At 52.2% G+C, this 23,437-nt stretch overlaps 1 protein-coding gene across 1 annotated transcript in view; it reads left to right on the forward strand.

Annotated features, from left to right (window-relative positions):
• The window catches only part of VWF (von Willebrand factor), a 176,814-nt gene that overhangs the window by 37,010 nt on the left and 116,367 nt on the right, over window positions 1–23,437 (forward strand). Inside the window, exons 7-13 of the mRNA XM_033223122.1 lie at window positions 5,935–6,151; window positions 8,059–8,181; window positions 9,370–9,481; window positions 10,467–10,513; window positions 18,785–18,921; window positions 19,667–19,805; window positions 21,316–21,416. Of these exons, the coding sequence (XP_033079013.1) occupies window positions 5,935–6,151; window positions 8,059–8,181; window positions 9,370–9,481; window positions 10,467–10,513; window positions 18,785–18,921; window positions 19,667–19,805; window positions 21,316–21,416 (876 nt within the window). The remainder of the gene's footprint in view (window positions 1–5,934; window positions 6,152–8,058; window positions 8,182–9,369; window positions 9,482–10,466; window positions 10,514–18,784; window positions 18,922–19,666; window positions 19,806–21,315; window positions 21,417–23,437) is intronic.

Consider the following 23,437-nt stretch of genomic DNA (forward strand, 5'->3'; position numbering starts at 1 on the left):
CATCCTGGCCAACATGGTGAAACCTTGTCTCTACTAAAAATACAAAAATTAGCTGGGCATGGTGGTGCGTGCCTGTAATCCCAGCTACTCGGGAGGCTGAGGCAGGAGAATCCCTTGAGCCAAGATCGTGCCGCTACAACATGGTGACAGAGTGAGACTCCATCTCAAAAGAAAAAAAAACCACTGACCTACTAAATTCTTGACCCATTCCATGCCTCAGTTTCTCAGTCTGAAAGGGTGTCTATCAGCCTTTGTCTGAGGAGAGCTGTGTTCTTTGGAGGCATCTTCGGTCTCTGAAGGGCCCGTTTGTGACATGGGGTGACGAGGTGGTCTCTGAAAGGACTTGAGGTGGGCCAGGAGAGAGGTCAGCTGTGGAGAGGAGGCGAGTTTGCCTCAGCCTTTCCTGAACGTAGGAGGATGGGCAGAGAATCTGTGGAGGGCCTTCTGGCCAGGGAGCCCTATGAGCCAGCAGCCCTCCGTGACTGAGGGGACGGTGAGAGCCAGAGATGCCTGGCTCCTGCTGCCCACGCCACCCACTGGTGTGCATGACTGTGCCAATTCCCACAGGAAAAGAGGGCATGCAGAGCCGTTTCTAAGCCACATGGAGGGCATAACCTGGGAGGAGTGAGGGAGAGGAGCCAGTGAGAACTTCACAAAGGCAGGAACGCACACGGAAGCGTTTGAGGGCACAGAAACAGAAAGTAGACACCTACTCAAGGAGAGTTCGGCTGGGTTTGATTACGATGGGGGCCATAACTACCTGCTAAGAGAAGCTGAGGCCACAGACTTGCACCAGCCTCTCAGAGGGCAGATGTGCCTTTCCTGGGGAATCTGTTGGCAAGACTGGGCTGGAGTCTCGGTGCTCGGCTCAGCCATGGTGACCCTGTTTCCCCTCCTGCCTGAGCTTATGCCATTGGCTTCACCTGGCATGATCCCCTCCTGCCCTGCAGTCTAAGTCCTATATTGCATCCAGGGCCCCGTGCAGACTGCCTCCTGTTAGGCAGCCTTCCCTGGCGCCTCAGCTGCAGGTTTCTTGCTGCCGCCATTGGCTGCACTGGGAAGACACCTCTAGGTGAGGACCAGGTCTTCAGGCTGTTATGCAAACATCCCCATGGAAACACCCGGTTCAGGTAGACTGAATGCCAGTTAAGAGCTGGAGGGCATGACCTACTCCTGTGTTCATCACTGTTAGGTTTGATTCAGCACGTCCTTATTGCCTGCCATGTGGGCCCTGGGAATACAGCTCCTGTCTGAAAAGCTTGCAGAGAAATGGAGGAGATGGCCACAGAAATGCACCATTTCAGTATAAGAATAGAGGCCCCCAGAGGGCTGTGAGAACGCCTAACTCGGCAAGAGTGGGGAGAAGGACCTGTCGGAGAAGCCTTCCTGGAAAAGGAGGTTCTTGATCTGAAGTGTGGGGTGGGATGAAGTGTGGGGTGGGAGTTAGTGGGGGCCAAAGAAGGGGGAAATGTGGGAGGGCAGAGGGCAGATTCTCCCGCTGGGCCATATGAGGGGGATCTGTTTGCTTTCTATTGCATTCTTTGAGCCTGGCACCGTGTATGAGGCAGGGAGCAGGGAGGGTAAGGCTGGAGAGCCAGGCTGGGGTCAGGTCACGAAGGGTGAACTTCCTGGCTTTGCTGTCTCCTAATGAGCTAGAGCTTTGTCCTGTCAGCCAGGGTGGGACATACATAGTTAGACTTGCATTTTATATGGGCTTGGACACCCTGCTGGAGACCCAGAGGCCACACTGCGAATGCTTGTTGAATGAATGTTTTGGTCACTGCCTACCTCCCAGGGTCTCTGCCGCGAGTCTGAGAGTACAAAATGTCAACTCCTCCTTGGATCTCTTTTTTTTTTTCTTTTTTGAGACGGAGTCTCTCTCTGTTGCCCGGGCTGGAGTACATTGGTGTGATCTTGGCTCACTGCAAGCTCCGCCTCCCTGCTTTATGCCATTCTCCTGTCTCAGCCTCCTGAGTAGCTGGGACTACAGGCGCCTGCCACCTCGCCCGGCTAATTTTTTTTGTATGTTTAGTAGAGATGGGGTTTCACCATGTTAGCCAGGTTGGTCTCAATCTCCTGACCTCATGATCCTCCCACCTCGGCCTCCCAAAGTGCTGGGATTACAGGTTTGAGCCACCGCGCCCGGCCCTTGGACCTATCTCTGTGTCGTGTCTCAGGACCTGGTCTGTCCTGGCAGGGCTACCTGTGGCAGAACAGGAAGCTGGGAGCAGCAGAGATAGCCACCTAAACGTATGCCACATGGTGTGGCTGCAGGTGAGTGCGGATCCAGCTGTGGGTGCTGGGCAGACCTCTGCAAGTCCTGACCAGCTCTCAGACTGGGACCACTCAGGTGGACCAAGTTCAGGCCAAGCCTGACCAGAGGAAGACTGAAGGACAAAATGGGAGGACAGACTTTATCTTCTGTTTCTGCTGAGAAAGAAACCCTAGGTGATTTCAGAGGTTTATACAGTGGAGGCCAAAGGAATTGTTCTAAGAAGGGAGGTGGCTGTTTCTGCAGAAATCCACTCCCATCCTGCAGGCAAGTCATCAGAAACACGCTTCTTGCTAAGGCTTTCTGTAAGCCATTTACTACCTCCAGGGACCTCCCAGGAAATGTGCTGGGGTACTGTTCCCATTATCCCTCTGAGTGGGAAAAGAGTGATTTGGAAAAGCTGGACATGGGCCATGCTGGGCTGTGTCTCGCCACGGCTGAGAGGGGAGGGTGCCTGGATTCCTGGGTCTCTTCTTTTCCTTGGCTGGTACTGCATCCTGCTGGTGAGAATCCCTGGTTCCTGGTCCCTGTGCCTGCAGGAATTAGTCCTGTGGTACAGGGACTGCTCGGAGCCACTGTGCTACAGCCCAGGTGATGGCAGCAGCCATAGCAGTGACCAGGAAAACCCCAGGGAGTGCCTTTGAGCTTTTCTCTAGCTTCAAATTGTGGGTGGAGAAAGGGCTAGACAGGAGCCTGAGCAGATGGCCCTCTGGGACACCCTCATGTGCACTCTGAGCAGAGTCACCCAATTCCCTGAATGGCATTTTTGATGGGATAGGCAGCATGGCAGAATGGAGGGAAAGACGCAGGCCTCCGTCTCCTTCCCTGAGCCCCAACTTGGCAGTGAGGATGGCAAGTTCTGCCTATTGCAAAGAAGAGAGGTTCCCTTCCTGCCACTAGAAACTCACTTTGTTCTGGAGGAGTGTGAACTTACCAAATAGAAGATGAACAAAAGCAGCCCCTCTGTTCCCTAAGGAGCACCCAAGATACTAGGAAGTGATAATGTTGCCTGGCAACCATTCATCTCAGTATAGCCCAGGGAGATGGAGATAAGGGGAAAAGGACAAAGGTGTCCTTCTGTCCTGCTGGGGACCTGCTCACTATTCTAGTGGGTAAGCCTAGTGGCTGGAGGGATCTCTCTGGTGGCCAGGAGATGATGATGATGATGATAGGGGTCATCGTTTATTAAAGTAGGTCTTCTGCGTGCATGTTCTGTTCAGGCTTCAGTAATCTTGTTACGTAGGAACTGTTACTATTCTCGCCCGTTTTGCAGAGGAGGAGTTGAGTAAACAGCCTAGCTCACACACTAGCATGGGGAAGACGTTGGGCTGAATCTGGGACTGTGGAAGTCATGATGAGGCCAAGGCAGGCCTGCCCACCTCTGTCAGTCACCCTGGCCATTGCTTTCAGAAGCCTCAGGTTCCCCTTGTGTAAAATACTCTGGGTGAGCAATGGAAGGCTGCATGTAACTGCCTGAGACCTAAGTGGTCCCGGGACCCACAGCAGTGGCCTGCATTCATGGCTGGCCTACGTGGTGCTGCAATTGTGGCGTCTTCACACGGCCCCACCAGGTTGTCTGAGACTGTGGTCATTTCCACAGGTCATTCTCACTCCAGGACACTCTTCTCCGACCAGGTGAACTAATTTGCCTAAGTCCCTACTGCCAGTAAGGGACAGAGCTGGGCCTTAGGCCTAGGCTTTTCATAGCCACATGGCGGGTGCCGGCCTGGCAGAAGGGGATTGGGCAAGGCAGGGCTGTGCAGGGGCTACTGTTGGCCCTGAGATGCGGAGCAGCTGATAGCTGTCCCCATGAGCCTACCAGCCGCGCTTCTACACTTCAGCAGTGCGTGCAAGCGGGGGCTTTCCGAATGTGCAAAGAGAACCAGGGTTTTTTATTTTTTTTATTTTTTTGAGACAGGGGCTCTGTCACCCAGGCTGGAGTGTAGTGGCATGATCTCAGCTCACTTTAACCTCCAACCCACCCCCATTCAAGCAATCTCTTGCCTCAGACTCCCGAGTAGCTGGGATTACAAGCCTGCACCACCACGCCCCACTAAGTTTTGTAGTTTGAGTGGAGATGGGGTCTCACCGTATTGGCCAGGCTGGTTGCAAATTCTTGATCTCAAGTGATCCGCCCGACTTGGCCTCCTAAAGTGCTGGGATTACAGGCGTGAGCCACCGTGCCTGGTCTGCCTGCCTGGCTTTGAGGGTGGTATATGTGGAGGCCTAGCAAGGGGCAGGGCCCTAGCACTAGGCGCTGGGGGGTAGGACACTGATTTCCTTAGGACCAAGATCCCTGTGCTACAGGATTGGATTTCAAGGACGGTGAGGAGATGGAGTCAGGTTTCTATTCCTCTGGGCTTTCCGTGGCGCCACAAAACAGGAGGCCCATAGGCCTGGCCTCTGGCCCTGACTGTAGATTTATACAGGCTTGCTCTGGAGACCCTTTGTACAATTCGAGCTGATTGAATTTCTTTCTTCTCAAAATGGGTCGTTTCTTTCCTCTTTTTTACGGTCCCCTTTCCAAATACCGATTGGCTTCAGTTTACCCTTCAGGACTCAGCCCTTCCATTGAGATATTCTTGCACTTTTTTCTTTTTAGCTGAAGATCATAAGTCTTTTCACGAACCCCCAGCTTTGTCAGTCAGAGTATGCATTACGCCTCCAAGAAGTCACGCAAGAAAGAAATCATGGGGGTCATACACATCCATGACTCTGTGTTGTGCCAAAGCTAAGAAGGACATCATGGATTCTAAGACACACCATTGTTCTGTGTATCGCTCAGAAACGAAAGGCTACCAGTTCAAATATGATAGCCGTCCTAAGATGCATTCCAACTTCAGAGATGTTACACTGTGGGGAAAAGGTGTATTTAGAGTTATTACTACATAGAATGGAGAGATGTTTCTAGGTAAAACGTAGGGTTGTTGATACTTGTGAGTGAGCAGAAGTAGGAAATGATGACAGTTCCGAAGCTGCCTGTGTTCTCAGAATGAGGGCATCCACAAAGGAGTAGAACCAAGAATACTCATGCCTGCTGCAGTGTATCTGGGACATTCCATAGAATCCACACATGCTGTTGCTGCCGGGAACTGGTCCCGTCTGGCCTCAGCAATCACCTGGGGAGTGTTTCAAAAAAACATCTTGCTGAACTCCATCCCCAAACTACTGAATTCAGATCTCTTAGGGTGAGACCCAGGAATCTCACTATAAAGCCGCTTGTTCCATTCCCCTCATCCATAGTGAAGAAGGGCAAGGTCCGGGAGGGAAACTGACCAGGTCAGGGCAGAACCAATGCTGACCTCGTTCCTCGACTCTGCCGCCCCTCAGGCCAACTCCAGGGCCAGTGCTGTTGGTGCTTCTCTCCATCCTCTGGCCGTTCCTAGGACGCTTCCACCATGGCAATCCAGGGCCTTGGACTCTGCATTTCCAGAACTCAGTCTAGGATATAACCTTAGCCTTGGTCTATCTCACATTGCACAGGTCCAGCATCTTTTCCTTGGTCGATGGGCTGGTGCATTGAACATATGCATCTGCTTGGTGCTAGCCTGTCCCAGGTGCTGAGGGAGCTACCTTGGTTTCCCTAGCAGGGCTAAGTCTCAGCGCCACACTCAGGGAGACACTAAGGGAGCATATGACTGAGGCAGCCCCTCTTCCTGCAGGGCCTGTGGGAGCAGTGCCAGCTTCTGAAGAGCACCTCGGTGTTTGCCCGCTGCCACTCTCTGGTGGACCCCGAGCCTTTCGTGGCCCTGTGTGAGAAGACTTCGTGTGAGTGTGCTGGGGGACTGGAGTGCACGTGCCCTGCCTTCCTGGAGTACGCCCGGACCTGTGCCCAGGAGGGAATGGTGCTGTATGGCTGGACCGACCACAGCGCGTGCAGTAAGTCGGCCCCCTGCCCCGTCCTGCCCTGCCGGGGATGAACGGTCTGTCCTGGGTGATGTCCCTCAGGGCGCTTCGGGGCTGTGTCTCATGCGTGCGGCTTTACCACACCCAGCCAGCCAGTGACTGCAAAGCCACGTGTCCCGGACCCATTTCCTGAATGGTTCTTGCCCTCTGTCAAGCGGGCTTCCCAAAGCCCCATGTCCTGCCCCTGCCTCCCTCCCGCCCCCGCGCCTCCCCTGGCGCTCCCTGACTTCCCTCAGGAAATCCGACCCCTGCACTCACACAGTGTTCTCTGCTTCCCGCCAAGATCTTGGCAGTTGCAGTTTCGGTTTTCGTCTTCACTGCCTGCCTGCCCGCCCGAATTGATGAGGAGCAGGGCGCTGGCCTGCCTGTCCGTGCGTGGTGATCTTTGAGAGAGCAGAAAGCCTTGATTAAGTTCTTCTCTTTTATTTTTTATTTTTTATTTTTATTTTTTTTGAGGCGGAGTCTCGCTCTGTCGCCCAGGCTGGAGTGCAGTGGCGCAATCTCGGCTCACTGCAAGCTCCACCTCCCGGGTTCACGCCATTCTCCTGCCTCAGCCTCCCAAGTAGCTGGGACTACAGGCGCCCGCCACCTCGCCCGGCTAGTTTTTTGTATTTTTAGTAGAGACGGGGTTTCACCATGTTAGCCAGGATGGTCTCGATCTCCTGACCTCGTGATCCGCCCGTCTCGGCCTCCCAAAGTGCTGGGATTACAGGCTTGAGCCACCGCGCCCGGCCAAGTTCTTCTCTTTTATTAAAGCAGCCTCCTTTCCTGCAGGCTGGTGACCGCCGTCCCTCCTCATGGTGCTGTGTGTTTCATCTTCCAGTCTCAATGGGTCCCCAGTTATGGTCACTGTCCCCAAGTTATGATTAGGGACTTCTGAGGTGACCTTACAAGAAGTCTCTTTCCCCAGCCCTTCCAGTGATGAAAAGCTATGCAGATGGGCACGCAGTCTGTGATGGTTCCACAGATGAGACAGAGGAGCTGGCCACGTCTTTTAGACTGCACACGTGTGTCTCAGTGTGTGGCAAATAGCTGCTGAATTCGAACTTTCCATCTGCAGTGGGGGTGTGAGGAAGGAGGATGCTAGCAGCAGGTTTCTCCTCTGTAAAGCCGAGTGGCTGATTTCTTTTTTCTTTTTTTTCAGTCTGATTGTAGGGTAGGGGAGATACCTGACGTATCTTGGAAAAGGTTAAGGGGCAATAGTTTGGTGTCAGAAAGTCCGGAAAGGAGTGCTTATGTGTTCCGGTCTTTCAGTCAGCCTGAGCATCAGTCAGCTACGGTGTAGAGAGAGGAAGGAGGAGAGCCTGTCCTTGCTGTGAGGAGCTGGTTCCAGTGGGAAGAACAGAATGCTTTAGGTGATATCTGTGAAGGCAGCCTTGCGGCAGAGTGGAAATAAATATGGAATGAGTGTCACCATGCAGGCAGATGTGCCCTGTGCTGGGCGGGGCGTTTGATTGGGGCCAATGTCATGGGGGAAAAGGAGGAGGGATGGTATAGAGGGCACTATGGCTCCTTGCGTGGTCCTAGGAGGCCACTCGTTTTGAGCCTAGAGGAGTTGGGTGTCACTCTGGGTTTTAGGTGGAGGGGAGCAAAAGAATGCCAAGTTGTTCATGGAGAGCAGATGACCAAGGGGAAGGGCGGGGGTCCTGGGTGCCCCCTGATGGGTCTTAGTAAGGGCCTCACAAGATGGAAGATGTTCATCTAAGGGAGGGATGGCCTCAGGGGGGCACGTGGCTCACTGGGGCCGAGATGGCCCTGGAAGCCTGAAGACAGGGGGAGCAGTCAGAGCGGGTGCAAGAGGGTCAGGCTGTGGCGTGGCTGGTGAGAGGATGCACCGGTGGGACCTGCTCTGGGCAGACCCCTTCGATGTTCCTTTTCAGGCCCAGTGTGCCCTGCGGGTATGGAGTATAAGCAGTGTGTGTCCCCTTGCGCCAGGACCTGTCAGAGCCTGCACGTCAATGAAGTATGTCAGGAGCGATGCATGGATGGCTGCAGCTGCCCTGGTAATGAACTTCCCATTTTATTTACAAATCGGAGACCTTGCCAGCACCCTTGGCTTTGGGAAGCAAGATGAAGACCACTTGGGTTTGCTCTCCGTTGCTGAAATCAGAGGACTTTTATTAAGCTTTTAAATGTCTTTGTCCAGCGTGATCAGGATTGAGCTGGTCTTTCTTTTTAATGTCCGTTGTCCTGTTGTACTGTATCTGTGAACGCACTTGTGTCTTGGGAAATTGGAGGGTGGCCTGGGCCCCATCAGTGGCTTTGTTTGGGGAACTCGTGGTGCATCTGAGCTGCAGTTGCTTTCTCAATTAGCTGTGTCAGGGAACCGATCTGGGAAAAACATCTCCTGGGCGTGCCGTGTGAGCTCAGCTGAAAAAGGGCTCTGCACCAGAAAGTCTTTTCAGGGGAGGCTTGGTGGGCTTTAGGGAAGACCCCTGTTTAATTACTGAGAGCAGGGCTGGGCGCGGTGGCTCACGCCTGTAATCCCAGCACTTAGGAAAGCCAAGATGGGCAGATCACTTGAGTTCAGGAGTTCGAGACCAGCCTGGCAACATGGTGAAACCCCGTCTCCACTAAAAATACAAAAATTAGCTGAGGCTGGTAGTGTGCACCTGTAATCCCAGCTACTTGGGAAATTGAGGCAGGAGACTTACTTGAACCCAGGTGGTGGAAGTTGCTGTGAGCCGAGATCACACCACTGCACTCCAGCCTGGGTGACAGAGCGAGACTGAGTCTAAAAAAAATATATATATATATATATATATATATACTGGGAGTGAGTCCTGTGTATTTCAACTCATGACTTCTGTCACTGGAAGAACAAAACTGTTGACTCCCTTCCTTCATCTGCGGATTGGTGATGAGTAGTCTTCCCCATCTCACGTTGCATTAATGTGTAAGGGAAGCAGCACACACATTCTTGAGCTTCCTGGAAGAAGCCCTAAGCCCAGACTTGTGCCTCTCCTACTGGATGACCTGGAACAACATTCTTCCTCTCATTTCTTCATCTGTAGTATGGAGATGAGGAATTTCCCCTCCTTATATTGCATTATGTGAAAGATAAACACCACAGAACAAGTTCCTTGAGCTTCCTGGAAGAAGGCCAACCATCGCCCCGGGGATTCTATAGTTGTGGGATGAGTGATGCAGTGACAATGTTGAGGTCTTTGTCTTGATGCCTTTGACCCCAGAGGGACAGCTCCTCGATGAAGGCCTCTGTGTGGAGAGCACCGAGTGTCCCTGCATGCATTCCGGAAAGCGCTACCCTCCCAGCGCCTCCCTCTCTCGAGACTGCAACACCTGGTAATGGGGGCTGCCCAGCGTTGCTCTGGGAGACCTGCCCAGGGGACTGGGGAGGGGAGCTGGGTCAGCAGGGGTGGTGGCAGGTGGAAAAGAACCTGGGCTGCGCCAAGAAAGAAGAGACTGAGTTGGAGGCTACTGGTGGGGGCTAGGGACAGGTTGTGCAGGCAATGATGGGGAGCAAACAGTATATTACAGATAAATAAGCCTTGAAGACGGGGAGGTCAGGAAGGGCAGGATCCTTCACACGCAGACAACATCTCTAGCTGTCCCTCCAAACTATGCTTTCATAAATGATCCTCTCCCTCTGGAGGAGGGCTATATCACTAAGCAGCACGTAGGTTCTTCTCTCCTTGAAATCTCTCATCTACCAGGTGGTAGGGAGTTGCAGTGGCCAGTGGAAACTCACACCAGTCTGCCCTCCCTTGGTCCTTGCAGTAGGCCAGGCCCAGCCTGGCTTCTGTCATCTCAAGAAACACCCCTGGATGTCACCTCTGGCTGGCTTTGCCAGTCCCCTGTGCAGCAGGGACAACAATTCGTTTGGTCCCCAGGCCTCCTCCCTTTGCTGTTTTTCCCCCCGTAGCAGCCTTCTGTGTCCACTGAGCCCCCAGGTTTTCAGTTGACCACCGCCCATCACACTTCTGGGCTGGGAACTACCCATTTCCATATTGCTGTCTTGCTCTCTGCTACTCGGGGGGTAGGAATTTGACTTCTTGGTATCTGAGTAGATTTTCAGGGGCATCAGGTAGTTTTTCTTTCTTTTTCTCTGTCGGGATTTCTTCCCCTGGGTAATATCTCTAATATTCCTTTGTGGCCAAAACTGTGTCCTGTACAATTTTAACCCTGTGAAGATTCTGCTAGCACCAGCTCCTTTCTTCTCCCGCATCCCTTCGTTTGGGGACTGTGATAACTACCATGAGCTCTAAATCCGTTTGCACACCCTTGTGTTTGCAGAACCACCAATGACCTGTGCTTTTCTCCCCGACAGCATTTGCCGAAACAGCCAGTGGATCTGCAGCAATGAAGAATGTCCAGGTAGGCGACCTGCCACTCACTCCCTTCCTCCTCTGAATGGGGAGGCTTCTCCTCCTCTTACCAGACAGGGAGGGCCACACATCATGGCAGCGAGAAGTTGCCCTTTCTGCACAGGTTGGCTGCAACCACATGACCCCAGCTCTGGTTTCAGGTACCAGCTCTGCTAACCCATTCACAGGCCAGAGGTGGAAGCCCTGCAACAGCTGAAAGGGGAGAACACACCTGTGTTCAGGTGTTATTGTCTGTTCTTATTACCTGTTTGCTGAAAGGATTAAGGTTGATGAGCTGTAAGGCCTGTATGGTCATGATTAACTAGACAAAGAGGATACAAATTCTTTGGAAAATTAAGAAGTAGAAGGGCCTGGTAATTCTTTAGGCTTGAAGGGACAGTTCTAATGGAATTTTCCAAAATGACTAACATGAAGACCATGGCGTGGTCCAAGAGCTAGGAAAACCAGGTCACCAAATGATTCCTCCCATCCTGTCCCTGCCCTGGAAAATCTGCTTAGGAAAATTATTGAGCAATCTCTGCCATTTGCTTTCTCCTCTGTTTGGCCCCGACTCTATTCTATTTACTGCAAACCTTGCCCATTCAAAGCTCCCTGCTGCCCCACCTTCCAATGACCTCAGACCTTGCCCTCTGTGGTCACTCATGTGGTGTTTTCTGCGTGCTGGCCGCTGCACGTTAGAACCTGTGAGGCAGGTGCAATTTATTCTCATGAAAGCAGAAACAGACCTAGAGAGGTTAAATGACTTGCCCAAAGTCACACAGCTGCTATGAGGCAGAGCCAGGGCTTGAACTCACAATTGCCTGACTTCTTACTTTTTCCCTTCCCTTTCTTCTCCTTCCTAGTCCTAACCTTTGGTGGCCTGAAGTGGGTTGAGCTTGGATACCTGGGATTGTATTTAGGGTCTGTGAATTAAAGGCTTTAGGATAACTCAGGACCTTATCCAGTGCCCTGTACACTGGGAAAATTCTGGAACTAGATGTGGGGGCTGGATCAGTTAGTCTAGCAAAGAGATGGCCACCCAGCCAGGTTATCTTTTGTGTAACCCTTGAAGAAAGCACGAAGGAGAAAAGATTGCTCTTGAAAGTGATATCTGTGCTCCATTGAACATAATTACACCATGTCAAAGACTAAAGGAGCTCTTTGGAAGACATGTGAGTTGCTGCAATTAACTTGTGAAAACACTTTTAACATCTACATAATAAGCACTCATTGTATGAGATCTGTGAGCCACAGTGGGTGGAATTAGGAATTGAGTTTATTGTGTGTTATTTTTTTAGATGTTTGTAACCACCAGATTAGGAAATCTTAACTACTTACTGTAGGATGGGTCTTCCATCCATCATCCTTCCAACTGTCCATTCATCCAGGTACTGTTTGAACAACCAATGTGTACATGATGGACTGTTTTCTGGGGCAGACAAAATAATCCTGTGGTCTTCAATTCAAAATCTGGAAGATGACTTTGCTGAGGATGTAAGACATTATCTTGATGTCTTGATGAAAACAAACAGTTTCAATTCTGTCTACTAAGTGGTTTGATATTTTGCCAACAAAACCACTATGCTCTTCTCTGCATTCTCAAAGCCTTGGCTCTGACCATCTTTTTCTAGTTGGGAGTTTTGTTGATCATTGCCTCCTGGTCCATTTGCACCCACGCACATGAGCATATTTCCACACCCTGCCGTGACTCAGCAGGTAGTGGGGATGTCTGATGCTCCCAGTGTGATGACTGCAGATAGAGCTGATGGGAAGAATAGGCAATATGATTCTGGAGGGGATATGCTTGGCTCTGCTTGTAAAGTGAGGAGCAGGCCAGAGCTGCTCTGCAGCCCCTGGAGGAATGGACATTGTGCATCTTAGAAATAGAGACCTGGGTCCAGTTGTGGTGGCTTCTGCCTGTAATCCCTGCACTTTGGGAGGCCAAGGCAGGAGGATCACTTGAGGCCAGGAGTTTAAGAGCAGCCTGGCCAACACAGCGAAACCCCGGCTCTACTAAAATTACAAAAATTAGCTGGGTGTGGTGGTGCATGTCTGTAATCTCAGCTACTTGGGAGGCTGAGGCAGGAGAATTTCTTGAACCTGGGAGGCAGAGGTTGCAGTGAGCTGAGATCTCACCACTGTACTCCAGCCTGGGTGACAGAGTGAGACTCCATCTCAAAAAAAAAAGATAAAAATAAAAATACATAAAAACACCTGGGTTTTGATTTTCTGGAATAAGATGAGAGTGTGTTAGTTATCTATTGCTGTGTAACAAATTATCCCCAAATGTAGCACCTTAAAACAACAAATGTTATCTTACAGTTTCTGTACCTCAGGAATCTGGGTATGGCTTAGCTGTGTGCCTCTGGCCCAAGATCTCTTATAAGGTTGCAGTCAAGCCATTGACTGGGGCTGTGGTCTTACCTGAGGTCTTGATGGAGGGTGGGGGTAAAGGAGATGGCTTTGAAGCTCACTCATGTGCTGCTGGTGGCAGGCATTGCTTTCTACCATGTGGATCCTCCCTGGGGCCTCCTCGTGACATGACAGCTGGTTTCTGTGGGCAGAATTGTTTCAGAGTGAGTAACGGAAAGCAGTGGAGACAGAAGCCACAGTCTTTTAAAAACCTAGTCTCTGAAGTGACATCCTCTCACTGCTGCTGTATTATCGTCACTAGAAACAAGTCAACACGTCCAGTCTACATTCAGGGAAGAGAAGTTACACAAAGACACGAATCCAGGAGGAGATGCGTCCCTGGGGGCTATCGTGGAGGCTGTGCAGTGCAGTGTTGTGTATGGATAGTGGGAGAGGGAAGAAGGGGCCCAGGAGAGCAGCCGTCTGGACTGGAGAGGGGCTGGGTTTTGCATGATGCTCCTAGACCTTCGTTGTTCTCTGCATATCCCTACTTACTGGTTAGGATGTAGGGCAACCTTAGGGACAACTGTGGCTTCCCCATAGCCTGCAGACTTCCCTTTCTGTAACCCTGAGCCTCCTTTCCCTTCCTCTGCAAAACAAACTGTTGGGGGGAAGCTCTGCTAATTTAGTTCCCATTGAAAGGAGCATGTCTGTTCATAGGGACTGTTCTTCAAATGAAAACAATTCATGCTATAGGATCTCAAACTCTGAGTGCAAGTATGTGGAAGGGACTTTTCTCGAGCTGGGAAAGGGTATGTGGAAGAATTTTCATTTGTGTCCCAAACCCCGTGGGACTGTAAATGTGGCCAAGAATGGAGGCCGAGAGCACAGGCTCTGGACTCAGGCAACCTGGTTGGAATTCCAGTTGCATCTCTTAGGAGCTGGGTGACTTTTGCCAAGTTAATGATTTGCAGCCTCAGCTTCCTAATCTGTAAAGCAGAGCTCATGACAGCAACTTCATCCCATGGCTCTTGTGAGGCTGTTGACACACAGCAAGTACTTAACAAACGTGGGCCGTTACCATCTTCACAGAGCTCACAGGAAGCTGTTTCATTAAGTAGGGTCAGAGAAGGACTAAGACACAGGGGAAAGCCCAAAGGAGCCTGGAATCGGGAGGAGTGGTGTGTGTTTTGGGGGGTGGCTGGGCCAGTGGGGCAGGAGGGAGGTCTGGCCTCCCTGGAGAGGCTGGTGGACCTGTCCTGGACAGCTGGAAGGGAGGCCTTGCAGTTACCTGTTGCTTGTTGGGTTCAAGATATTTTCTGATGGATTCTAACACAGCCCTAATAATTTGACCTTGGGAATCAAGGTCAGTTTGTTCTGCAGCCTCCAGGAAGCAAGATAAACCCCACACCCCAGGCTAACAGAGACGGCGATGCATGATCGGAGCAGATGCCTCTTACATAGGAAGATGTGTTCTGAGGGCCCTGTGCTTTCCTGGGGGTTCTGACTCCTTGAGTTCACAGAAAATCTCCAGTGGCCTGTTCACTCCTGCTGGGGTTTCTGGAGTGCCATCAGACCCTTTCAGCCAGGCCAGGGCATGTTTCATAGACAAGGCTTTCCTCCCCCTGGTCTCTCTGTTCAGAGACCCAGGTGTCCCTGTGCCCCTTGGTAAGCGCCCAGGATTAGAAGGACATCAGGCACGTGAGAAACTGTAGGAGCCAACCCGTGAGGCAGTGTTAGGTGGTATCAAGGGCTTTGAGCTCTAGAGCCAGACAGACTGCCCATGTTTAGATCCAGACAGACCGCCCATGTTTAGATCCAGACGGACCGCCCATGTTTAGATCCAGACGGACCGCCCATGTTTAGATCCAGACGGACCGCCCATGTTTAGATCCAGACGGACCGCCCATGTTTAGATCCAGACGGACCGCCCATGTTTAGATCCAGACGGACCACCCATGTTTAGATCCCTGTTTGGCTTCTTTGGGAACTTGGACGAGTTGAACTTCTCTATGCTTCAGTTTCCTCATCTGTGAACTGCGGATAATAAGGAGCACTTCATAGGAGCAATCATGGAGATGGTTTCCACAGAGCAGTTGGAAATGCATCTCATGCCAGGCACAGTGGCTCACGCCTGTAATCCCAGCCCTTTGGGAGGCTGAGTGGGCAGATCGCTTGAGCCCAGGAGTTGAAGACAAGCCTGGGCAACATGTTGAAACCGCATGGCTACAAAAAATACAAACATTAGCCAGGTGTACTGGTGTGTACCTGTAGTCCCAGATGCTTGGGAGGCTGAGATGGGAGGATCGCTTGAGTCTGGGAGACCGAGGCTGTAGTGAGCTGTAATGGCATCAGTGCACTCCAGCAGTGATCCTGTCACACACACACCAAAAAAAAAAAAAAAAAGAAAAAGAAAAAAATGCATCTTGGGCCAGGTGCAGCAGCTCATGCCTGTAATTCCAGCACTTTGGGAGGTCAAGGCAGGTGGATCATTTGCGGTCAGGAGTTTGAGACCAACCTGGCCAATGGTGAAACCCTGTCAGTACTAAAAACAAAAAACCCACAGAAATGAGCTGGGCATGGTGGCACATGCCTGGAATCTCAGCTGCTCGGGAAGTGGAGGCAGGAGAATCGCGAGAGCCTCGGAGACAGGCTTCGGTGAGCCGAGATGGCATCATTGCACTCCATCCTGGGCGACAGGGTGAGACTCTGTCTCAGGAAAAAAAAAAAAAAAATGCATCTTGCACATTTGATAGAGATTATGTTGCAGGCTTTGGTGACAATTTGTGTCTGGCGGAAGTCTGAGTTGCTTTGTAAAGGCCTGTGGGTTGTCATTTCTGCAGGGAAGGCTTTCGGAGGTAGACGGTTGTGGGGCCAGGGAAACAAATGGCCCGAGCAGAGCAGCTACATCCAGGGCTCACTGCTGCACACCAAAGGGTTTGTTTAGAAGAGGTAATGTGCTTCCATCAGATGAGAGATTCCGTTTTGTTTTTCATGAAGGAGGATCTTTATTCACGTAGAAGTGGATCTGCGCTTGAACTTTCGGATTTTTTTTTTTTTTTCTTTCTGAGACAGAGTTTCACTCAGTTGCCCAGGCTGGAGTGCAGTGGCGTGATCTCAGCTCACTGCCAACCTCTGCTTCCTGGGTTCAAGCAATTCTCCTGCTTCAGCCTCTAGAGTAGCTGGGATTACGGGCACCCACCACCACACCCGGCTAATTTTTTGTATTTTTAGTAGAGATGGGATTTCACCATGTTGGCCAGGCTGGTCTCAAACTCCTGAACTTGGGTACTCCTCCCACTTCGGCCTCCCAAAGTGCTGGGATCATAGGCGTGAGCCACGACGCCCGGCCTGGATGTTCTTTTTTTTAGTGCTATGTTAGGAATCACCTGCCTTTCATTCATTCACCAAACTTCTAGTGCCCATCTCCATCTAGTGGTGGGCCCGCTGTTCGACGGGGACTGCCTGTTGCTGACTAATGGGGAATATCCTAGTGTCCCATCCTGGGCAGAGGATGGGTGAGCGTGTTCACATGGCCCGTGGTTCTGGCTGACGTTCTAGCTCCCGTGGCTAACTGCTGCCTGGCAGCTCACCCACCCATTTTCCTGTGTTTGTGGCCATGTTCCTCAGTTGTACCGAGGAGATAAGCTAAATATAATATTTAGACTTCGGATTTGTGAGAAACTTGAGAACACAAGTCAGTGAAGGTCAGAGAAGGAAATCATGAGAGGATTAGATGCTGGCCCTGAAAGTGTTCCTTTCGAATATTTGCACATTTCTCACTGACCCTTCTTTTCCTGGGTATTGTTAAAGAAGACAGAAGTCCGCTTTCTTGCTTAGATAAGAGTGCTCTTGAGAAAACAGAGAAGGCTGGGGGAAGAATTCCCACCCATTTTTACTGCACCAGGGTCAAGACCTTTGACACAAATGACCATATTACTGTGTGTGTAGAATGATGATAATTTCTGAAAAATGGTCAGTTCAGAAAGGCTTTCCTGAGACCTCACTGAACTTGAAATTCCAGCACATCCAGAATGGACTGGGGTGGTCCTGGCCCCTACCCTGTGGCCTGTCTGCTCTGTCCTCCACAAACAGTCACCCCTCACTCTCACGCCTCTCGAGGAGGCAGTGGAGAAGGAGGGTCATGCTGGCTGGAGTGACCTGAGGCCTCTCCACTTTCTCCTAATTTCCTCTGGGCTAGATGTGCCCTCCTGGCCCATGCTGTCCTGGAAGGGATCCGCTGCCCTGGGGACCAGGCAGAGGGACGTGTACATCCCTGGGGCACCTCATCCTTCATCCTGCCTTCACACACATCCCAAAGGCAGGCCCACTCCTGGGTCCAAGTCCGCACGGTTTAGCCTGGCCTCTGGCTGGGCCTGTCAGGGCACATGCGAGCATGAAGGACCGGACAGTGCTGGCCTGTGGAGCTTGTCTTGATAAGCTAGAATCTCTGTGTCTTTCGGGGCCCCCTTGGCTGTGTGACAGGGCCTAGCATCAGCCCCTGGAGCTGGGCCCACATGGGATGGTCTGTAGGACCTTCTTACATTTGTTTCTCCAGCGTTGCTCTAGCACCTGTTTCCTGAAGGGGGATCTTCAGGTGGAGGCTGAGGCGGTGCTGTAGACAGCCAAGCCTCCGCTGTTTGGAGGGTCTCGGGGGAAGCCCTGTGCACTGTATGTGTCCTCATCTTTGCTTCGATCCTTAGAGAAAGGAGCTCACACACGCACCGTAGAGTGGCTGGGTGGGGAAAGTCGTCCTTCACCAAATGGCAATGGCCTCTCTCTCTCTCTATGTGTATTTCTTTTTCTGCAGAGTAGGTAGCAAAGATGAGGGCAGGTGGAGGAAATATATAGGGGAGGTCGGGAAGGGGTCCAGATGCCCTTTCAGCTTTAATGGGTCCATGTTTGGCCCTGAAGATGGGATTGCCTCAAGCCAGGCAGGTGGAGGGAGAATCACTGGAGACATCGGCAGAGGCCTCCCCATGCCAGGACACCTTCCAGGGTGTGTGATCTCAGGTTGGAGGTGCATTGAGCCAGAAGCGTGGGGCCTAGGTTGGGGTGTGGGCAGGTGGCGTGGGAATTAGGGTGGGGACAAGTTGAAGGCTTTGAGTTGCAGGGTGATGAAGGGGAGTCCTAGTCCCCACCCACAGATGTGTCAGCGTGCGCTGGGAAGCTGGCCCTGCCGAGGTCAGCACTGCCTGGGCGGTGGTGAGATCATGGGCAGATGGCCTCGTGGTTCCCCACTGGCCCTGGGTGGAGTCACAGCGTGGGCTTGCCCCTCTGAGGACACACAAAGCAATGGCCTTCGAGTCGCCCCTCCACTGGTGAGGAGGATGGAGTCCCCATTTTCACTGCTGAGCTCCAAGACTGTCCCGCCTCACCCTCCCACCTCATCCTGCCTCTGGGCTGCCTCCTCTGCTGCTTGGCCTCTAGGGACTCTCCAAGGGTGGCACTGTGTCCCAGAGCCCCTCCACACTCAGGTTCACAGAACCCCGTGCTATTGGGCAGCCTCTCCTTGGCCAGGCACTCCGCTGGCACCAGTCTGAGGCTGGTGTGGCACTGATGCCAGTGGGAAGCAGGGGACACAGGACAGTGAGCTGCGAAGGCGGAGGGAAGGCCACAGGGAGCCTGGAAGCAGGAGCATGGGTTCCTGCGTGGTTCCATCACTGACTTGAGTGTGGCTCTGTCACCTTCTTTGGTTGCCCCATCTGTAAAATGAGACCTCGACCTGAATGACCCCGCTCTGACATCTTGCAGTTTTAGGAGAGGAACCGAATTCTCTTTTAGAACTCGTTACTAGACTGGAGTGGGCAAAGGATGTCCGTGCAGTTTTTGGGAGAGGGTCCCCTGCTTGCATATGCGTTCCACCTTGGCCACCCCAGGGGACTTGCCCTCACCTCCCATTCTTCTCCCTTCCTCCGTGTCTCTCCAGGGGAGTGCCTCGTCACGGGCCAATCCCACTTCAAGAGCTTTGACAACAGATACTTCACCTTCAGTGGGATCTGCCAGTACCTGCTGGCCCGGGATTGCCAGGACCACTCCTTCTCCATTGTCATTGAGACTGTCCAGGTGAGTTTTGCCAGCCCGGCGGCTGGTCAGGTGGCAGCCCAAGGTGCTGCATAGCTGCTGGGCTGAGTGGGCAGCCCCTGGAAGTGGGCCGTTGCTTTCTGTGCACGAGGGAGGTCTCTTCCAGACTTCAGTTAGCCCCTCCTTCATCCAGAAACCCAGCCCATCCCCTCTCTCCCTAGATGCTGGGGGCAGGCATCCTGCCCTGACAATAATGCCGTCTCAGGGCTGGCTCAGCTCCCCACCCAGGGGAAACAGCCTCCTCGGGTCTAGCCTTTTGCGCCCATAACTAATCCTCTGATGTTTGGAGCTGGTGGTGGCTGGGGTGGGGGCAAAGAGGGCCTGTCTTTTCTGAACTCTATGGTACGTGCGTGGGTTCCTTTCTCTAGGGATGGAAGCCAAGATGAGGACGAATAGAGTGCACAGGGCTTCCCTTGAGGATAAAAGTCTCTGATTCTCTTTGGAACAGTAGGTCCAAGGAACACGGTGAAGCAGAGGCCCGTGGTTGTTTATGAAAGACGGGGCCAGGCTGGGAAAAGGTGCGAGTAAGGATGTGCTTAGCGCCTTCTTGCTGCACAACTCTAGGGGGCCCCATTTACGTGGAGTATTCTGGGAGAATGCAGTTGTAGGCTGTGAGAAGGCCAGAGGCTCTCTGGGGTTGTGGCCTTTCTCTGATTAAGAGGGTCCTGGGCTGGGGTGCTGGACGGGCAGGGGGTGCAGCAAAGTCACCCTTGTTCCCTCTCGGCAGTGTGCTGACGACCCCGATGCTGTGTGCACCCGCTCCGTCACCGTCCGGCTGCCTGGCCTGCACCACAGCCTTGTGAAGCTGAAGCATGGGGGAGGAGTTGCCATGGACGGCCAGGACGTCCAGCTTCCCCTCCTGAAAGGTGTGCTTCGTCCTGCTCCATCAGGCCTGGGGCTGGCACAGCCCATCCCTTAGCACCCTCCTCCTCAACGCTGGCCACTGTCCTTAAGGATCTGCATGCCTCTCTCGTGGGAATGTGATGGAGAGTTATCTTTGGAGGGCAGGGTGGGGTGCTTGGCATGCATCCCTGCAAGAAAGGAAGGCTTCCTGGAGGAGGAAGACTAGAGAAGGAAGCCTATAGATGAAGAGGTTGCTCTAGGCCTGGGACAGAGTGTAGATGGGAAAAGGGAACTGAGAGGGTTTTTATTTGGCTTGAACCAAAGGGGCGAGTTGAGTCTTGGGCAGGTGGTTCTGGTTTGCTCTGGGGTGGGACAGGGGCAGAGGTTGATGCTGAGAGATCGGGAGTGACTGGTGATGTCACACCAGAGGATGCCACTTGGGGCAAGGCCAGGTGACCCTCTGGCCTGTCTAGAGGTAGCAAAAAACCTACCTGTCCTAGGCCGGGCACGGTGGCTCAAGCCTGTAATCCCAGCACTTTGGGAGGCCGAGACGGGCGGATCACTAGGTCAGGAGATCGAGACCATCCTGGCTAACACGGTGAAACCCCGTCTCTACTAAAAAATACAAAAAAGTAGCCGGGTGAAGTGGGGGGTGCCTGTAGTCCCAGCTACTCGGGAGGCTGAGGCAGGAGAATGGCGTAAACCCGGGAGGCGGAGCTTGCAGTGAGCTGAGATCCGGCCACTGAACTCCATCCTGGGCAACAAAGCCAGATTCCGTCTCAAAAAAAAAAAAAAAAAAAACAAAAACACCTACCTGTCCAGTATCTTCACCCAGGTTGCACTGCGTCTGTCAAAGCAAACCTGCTTTTGTATAGTAAAGCTCCCAAACTTCACACTCAAAGTGGCTCCCAGACTCTTCCTTCTTCTCCACAACTGCTGGCTACTTTGTTGCCCATTATCCTAGCATTGCACACAGCGGATAAACTTGGGCTAGTGGGTACCCAGCATGTCCATGGGTGTGAATGCTGTGTCTCCTTATGAGCTATGTTTGTTCCCCCAGGGCAAGGGGTATGCTCCTATTTGTCGCCACCTTCCCACAGAAGCAACAATTGCTATATTCAGTGTTGTACACAGCATCGCTCAGACATGAGGGTGGTGTGCAGTGGCAGAGTGTCCCAGGCACATTCAGGTGTCCTGGTGTCAATGCTAGAGAGATCCCCTCTGCTCCAGGGCACCCGCCTACAGCCGAGGATGCAGGAGTCTCTGCCTCCCTCCTGTGGCAGTAGGGGGAATGGCAGGTCATAGCCAGGGTGCAGAGGCTTCTTCCTGGGGGACCCTGTTTGCCCTCTGTCCACCTTCATCACCCTTCCTCCTGACACCCCCTTAAAGCTCATGGCCACCCCAGTCACCCCTAAGTCATTGCTGTTCATTGCTACCGTCCTTTTGAGACACCCCATTTCCCCCCAAATACATCTGCCTGCCACCATCCTGTCCTCTCCACCTCTGCCTGAATCCTGTCCTGCTGGGTTCCAGGTGACCTCCGCATCCAGCATTCAGTGACCGCCTCCGTGCGCCTCAGCTACGGGGAGGACCTGCAGATGGACTGGGATGGCCGCGGGAGGCTGCTGGTGAAGGTAGGTCCTCTCACGGGGCACTGGCTCCCTGCAGCCAGACCCTTACAAAGTACCCCTTGTGCTCTGGGCAGAATGGCTTTGTGTGGTGGGAGAAGAATTCCTTTCTCCTCATGGCCTACACCCCCAGAGCGAGGAACAGGCCTCTCTTGTTTATGAGGCTTGTGTGTGTTTGCTGGATGCCCCTTCTTGGCCCCAGGGATTCTCCCTGCTGGTCTCTGCTATCCCAAGGGCCTCTAGACGAGGGTGGGCTCTTGTGGGGCTGGGGAGGGGCAGGTTTGCTGTCCAATCTCCTGGCTGAAACAAGGCCCGGGAGCAGGGGTGTCTCCCCGGGTGCCCACTGTGGGCAGTAAGGGAAGAGCCAGATTGGCACTGTCAGCTAAGAGAAAGCCAGCCCGTCTGCCCGGGAAAGGTTGCTCAGGAAGCCACCAGATTCTTCCCCTGGGACTCTGCATGTGTGGGCCACTTCCTCTTGTTCTCGGTGGTCCTAGAATCACACTGGATAGCAGTCCATGCTTTTCACTGGGCCTTCATCTGCACTGTTTCTCTGGAAATGATCCTGGCAGGTGGGCAGTGCAAATACTATTACTCCCATTTTATACATGAGGCAGCCAGGGCACAGGAAGTTGAGGGAGGGTCCAGTGCTCCAGAACTTCCAGGGCTGGGATAGACTCCTCTGATCAGACTTCCCACTCTGACCCCCCACCGCCCTGTCGTGGCAGAGCGAGAATTAGTTCTGTGCCTCGTGCCTTTCCCGTCAGAACAAAAAGTGGTGCTCACTTTCTGGTCTTGAATGCCTTTACACTCTTAAAAATTATTGAGGACCCCAAGATCTTGTAGGAGGATTATATTTATTGATATTTACCAGATTAGAAATTAAATTAGAGACATTTAAAATATGTATGTATTACCTCATTCAAAAATTATAATAAACCCACTACACATTAATATAAACATCACTGTTTTGGGGAAAAATAACCGTTTGCCAGAACAAAAATAAGCAACAAGAATAACACCACTGTTGTACATTTCTGCAAATTTCTTTAATGACTGGCTTAATAGGAGACAGCTGGGTTCTCATATCTACTTCTGCATCTAATCTTTTCCAATATTGCATGTCATGTGGCCTCTGGAAAATTCCACTGTATACTTGTAAGAGAATGAGGAGGGAAAAGGCAAATAATGTCTTCATAGTATTATGAAAGTAGTTTTGGTCTCACAGACCCCTTGAAAAGGTCTCAGGGACCCCTACGGGTCTCAAGACCACACTTTGAGAACGACTGTACTAGATTATACCCTGGAGAGGCTTGTCCTGCCTCCTGGGATCCTGTGCTCCACAGGGTCCTTGCTAGAATCCTGGGCGGCGGGGGCATGGTGGTGGGTATCGCCCAGGTGATCCTGGCATCCTCCATTCTTGTGTGGCCATATTCTTTCTCTGTCTTAGTGCTCCTGAGGGAATTTCAAACTACTTTTTTTTTTTTTTTTCCTTTCATGAAAATAAACCTGCAACCACAGACCATAAAGCAGGAAGGTCGGGAAGATCCTCTTGTCAACCTCCCATTTCCAGTAGGAAATACAGAGCCATTGTTTCTGAAGCAGGAGTAACTTGCCCTGGGCCTCACGGTCGTTTAGTTACAGGTTGAGGAGCAGAACTGGGGTCTCCTGGTTCCTGACCAATCTTGCCTCCTGCATCTCGGTCTTCAAGGGAGTGCTTCACGTTAGCCAGTCCACTTTTTTTTTTTTTTTTTAATTTTTTGTTTTTTGAGAGAGGGTCTCACTCTGTTGCCCAGGTTGGAGGGCAGTGGCAGGATCTTGGCTTACCACAACCTCTGCCTCCCAGGGTGAAGTGATTCTCCTGCCTCAGCCTCCCGAGTAGCTGAGGTTACAGGCGCTCACCACCACACCTAGATAATTTTTGTATTTTTAGTAGAGATGGGGTTTCACCATGTTGGCCAGGCTGGTCGTGAACTCCTGACCTCAAATGATCCACCCTCCTCAGCCTCCCCAAGTGCTGGGATTACAGG

This window comes from Trachypithecus francoisi, unplaced genomic scaffold (genome assembly GCF_009764315.1).
Source record: "Trachypithecus francoisi isolate TF-2019V2 unplaced genomic scaffold, Tfra_2.0 Lachesis_group11, whole genome shotgun sequence".
Lineage (NCBI taxonomy): Eukaryota > Metazoa > Chordata > Mammalia > Primates > Cercopithecidae > Trachypithecus > Trachypithecus francoisi.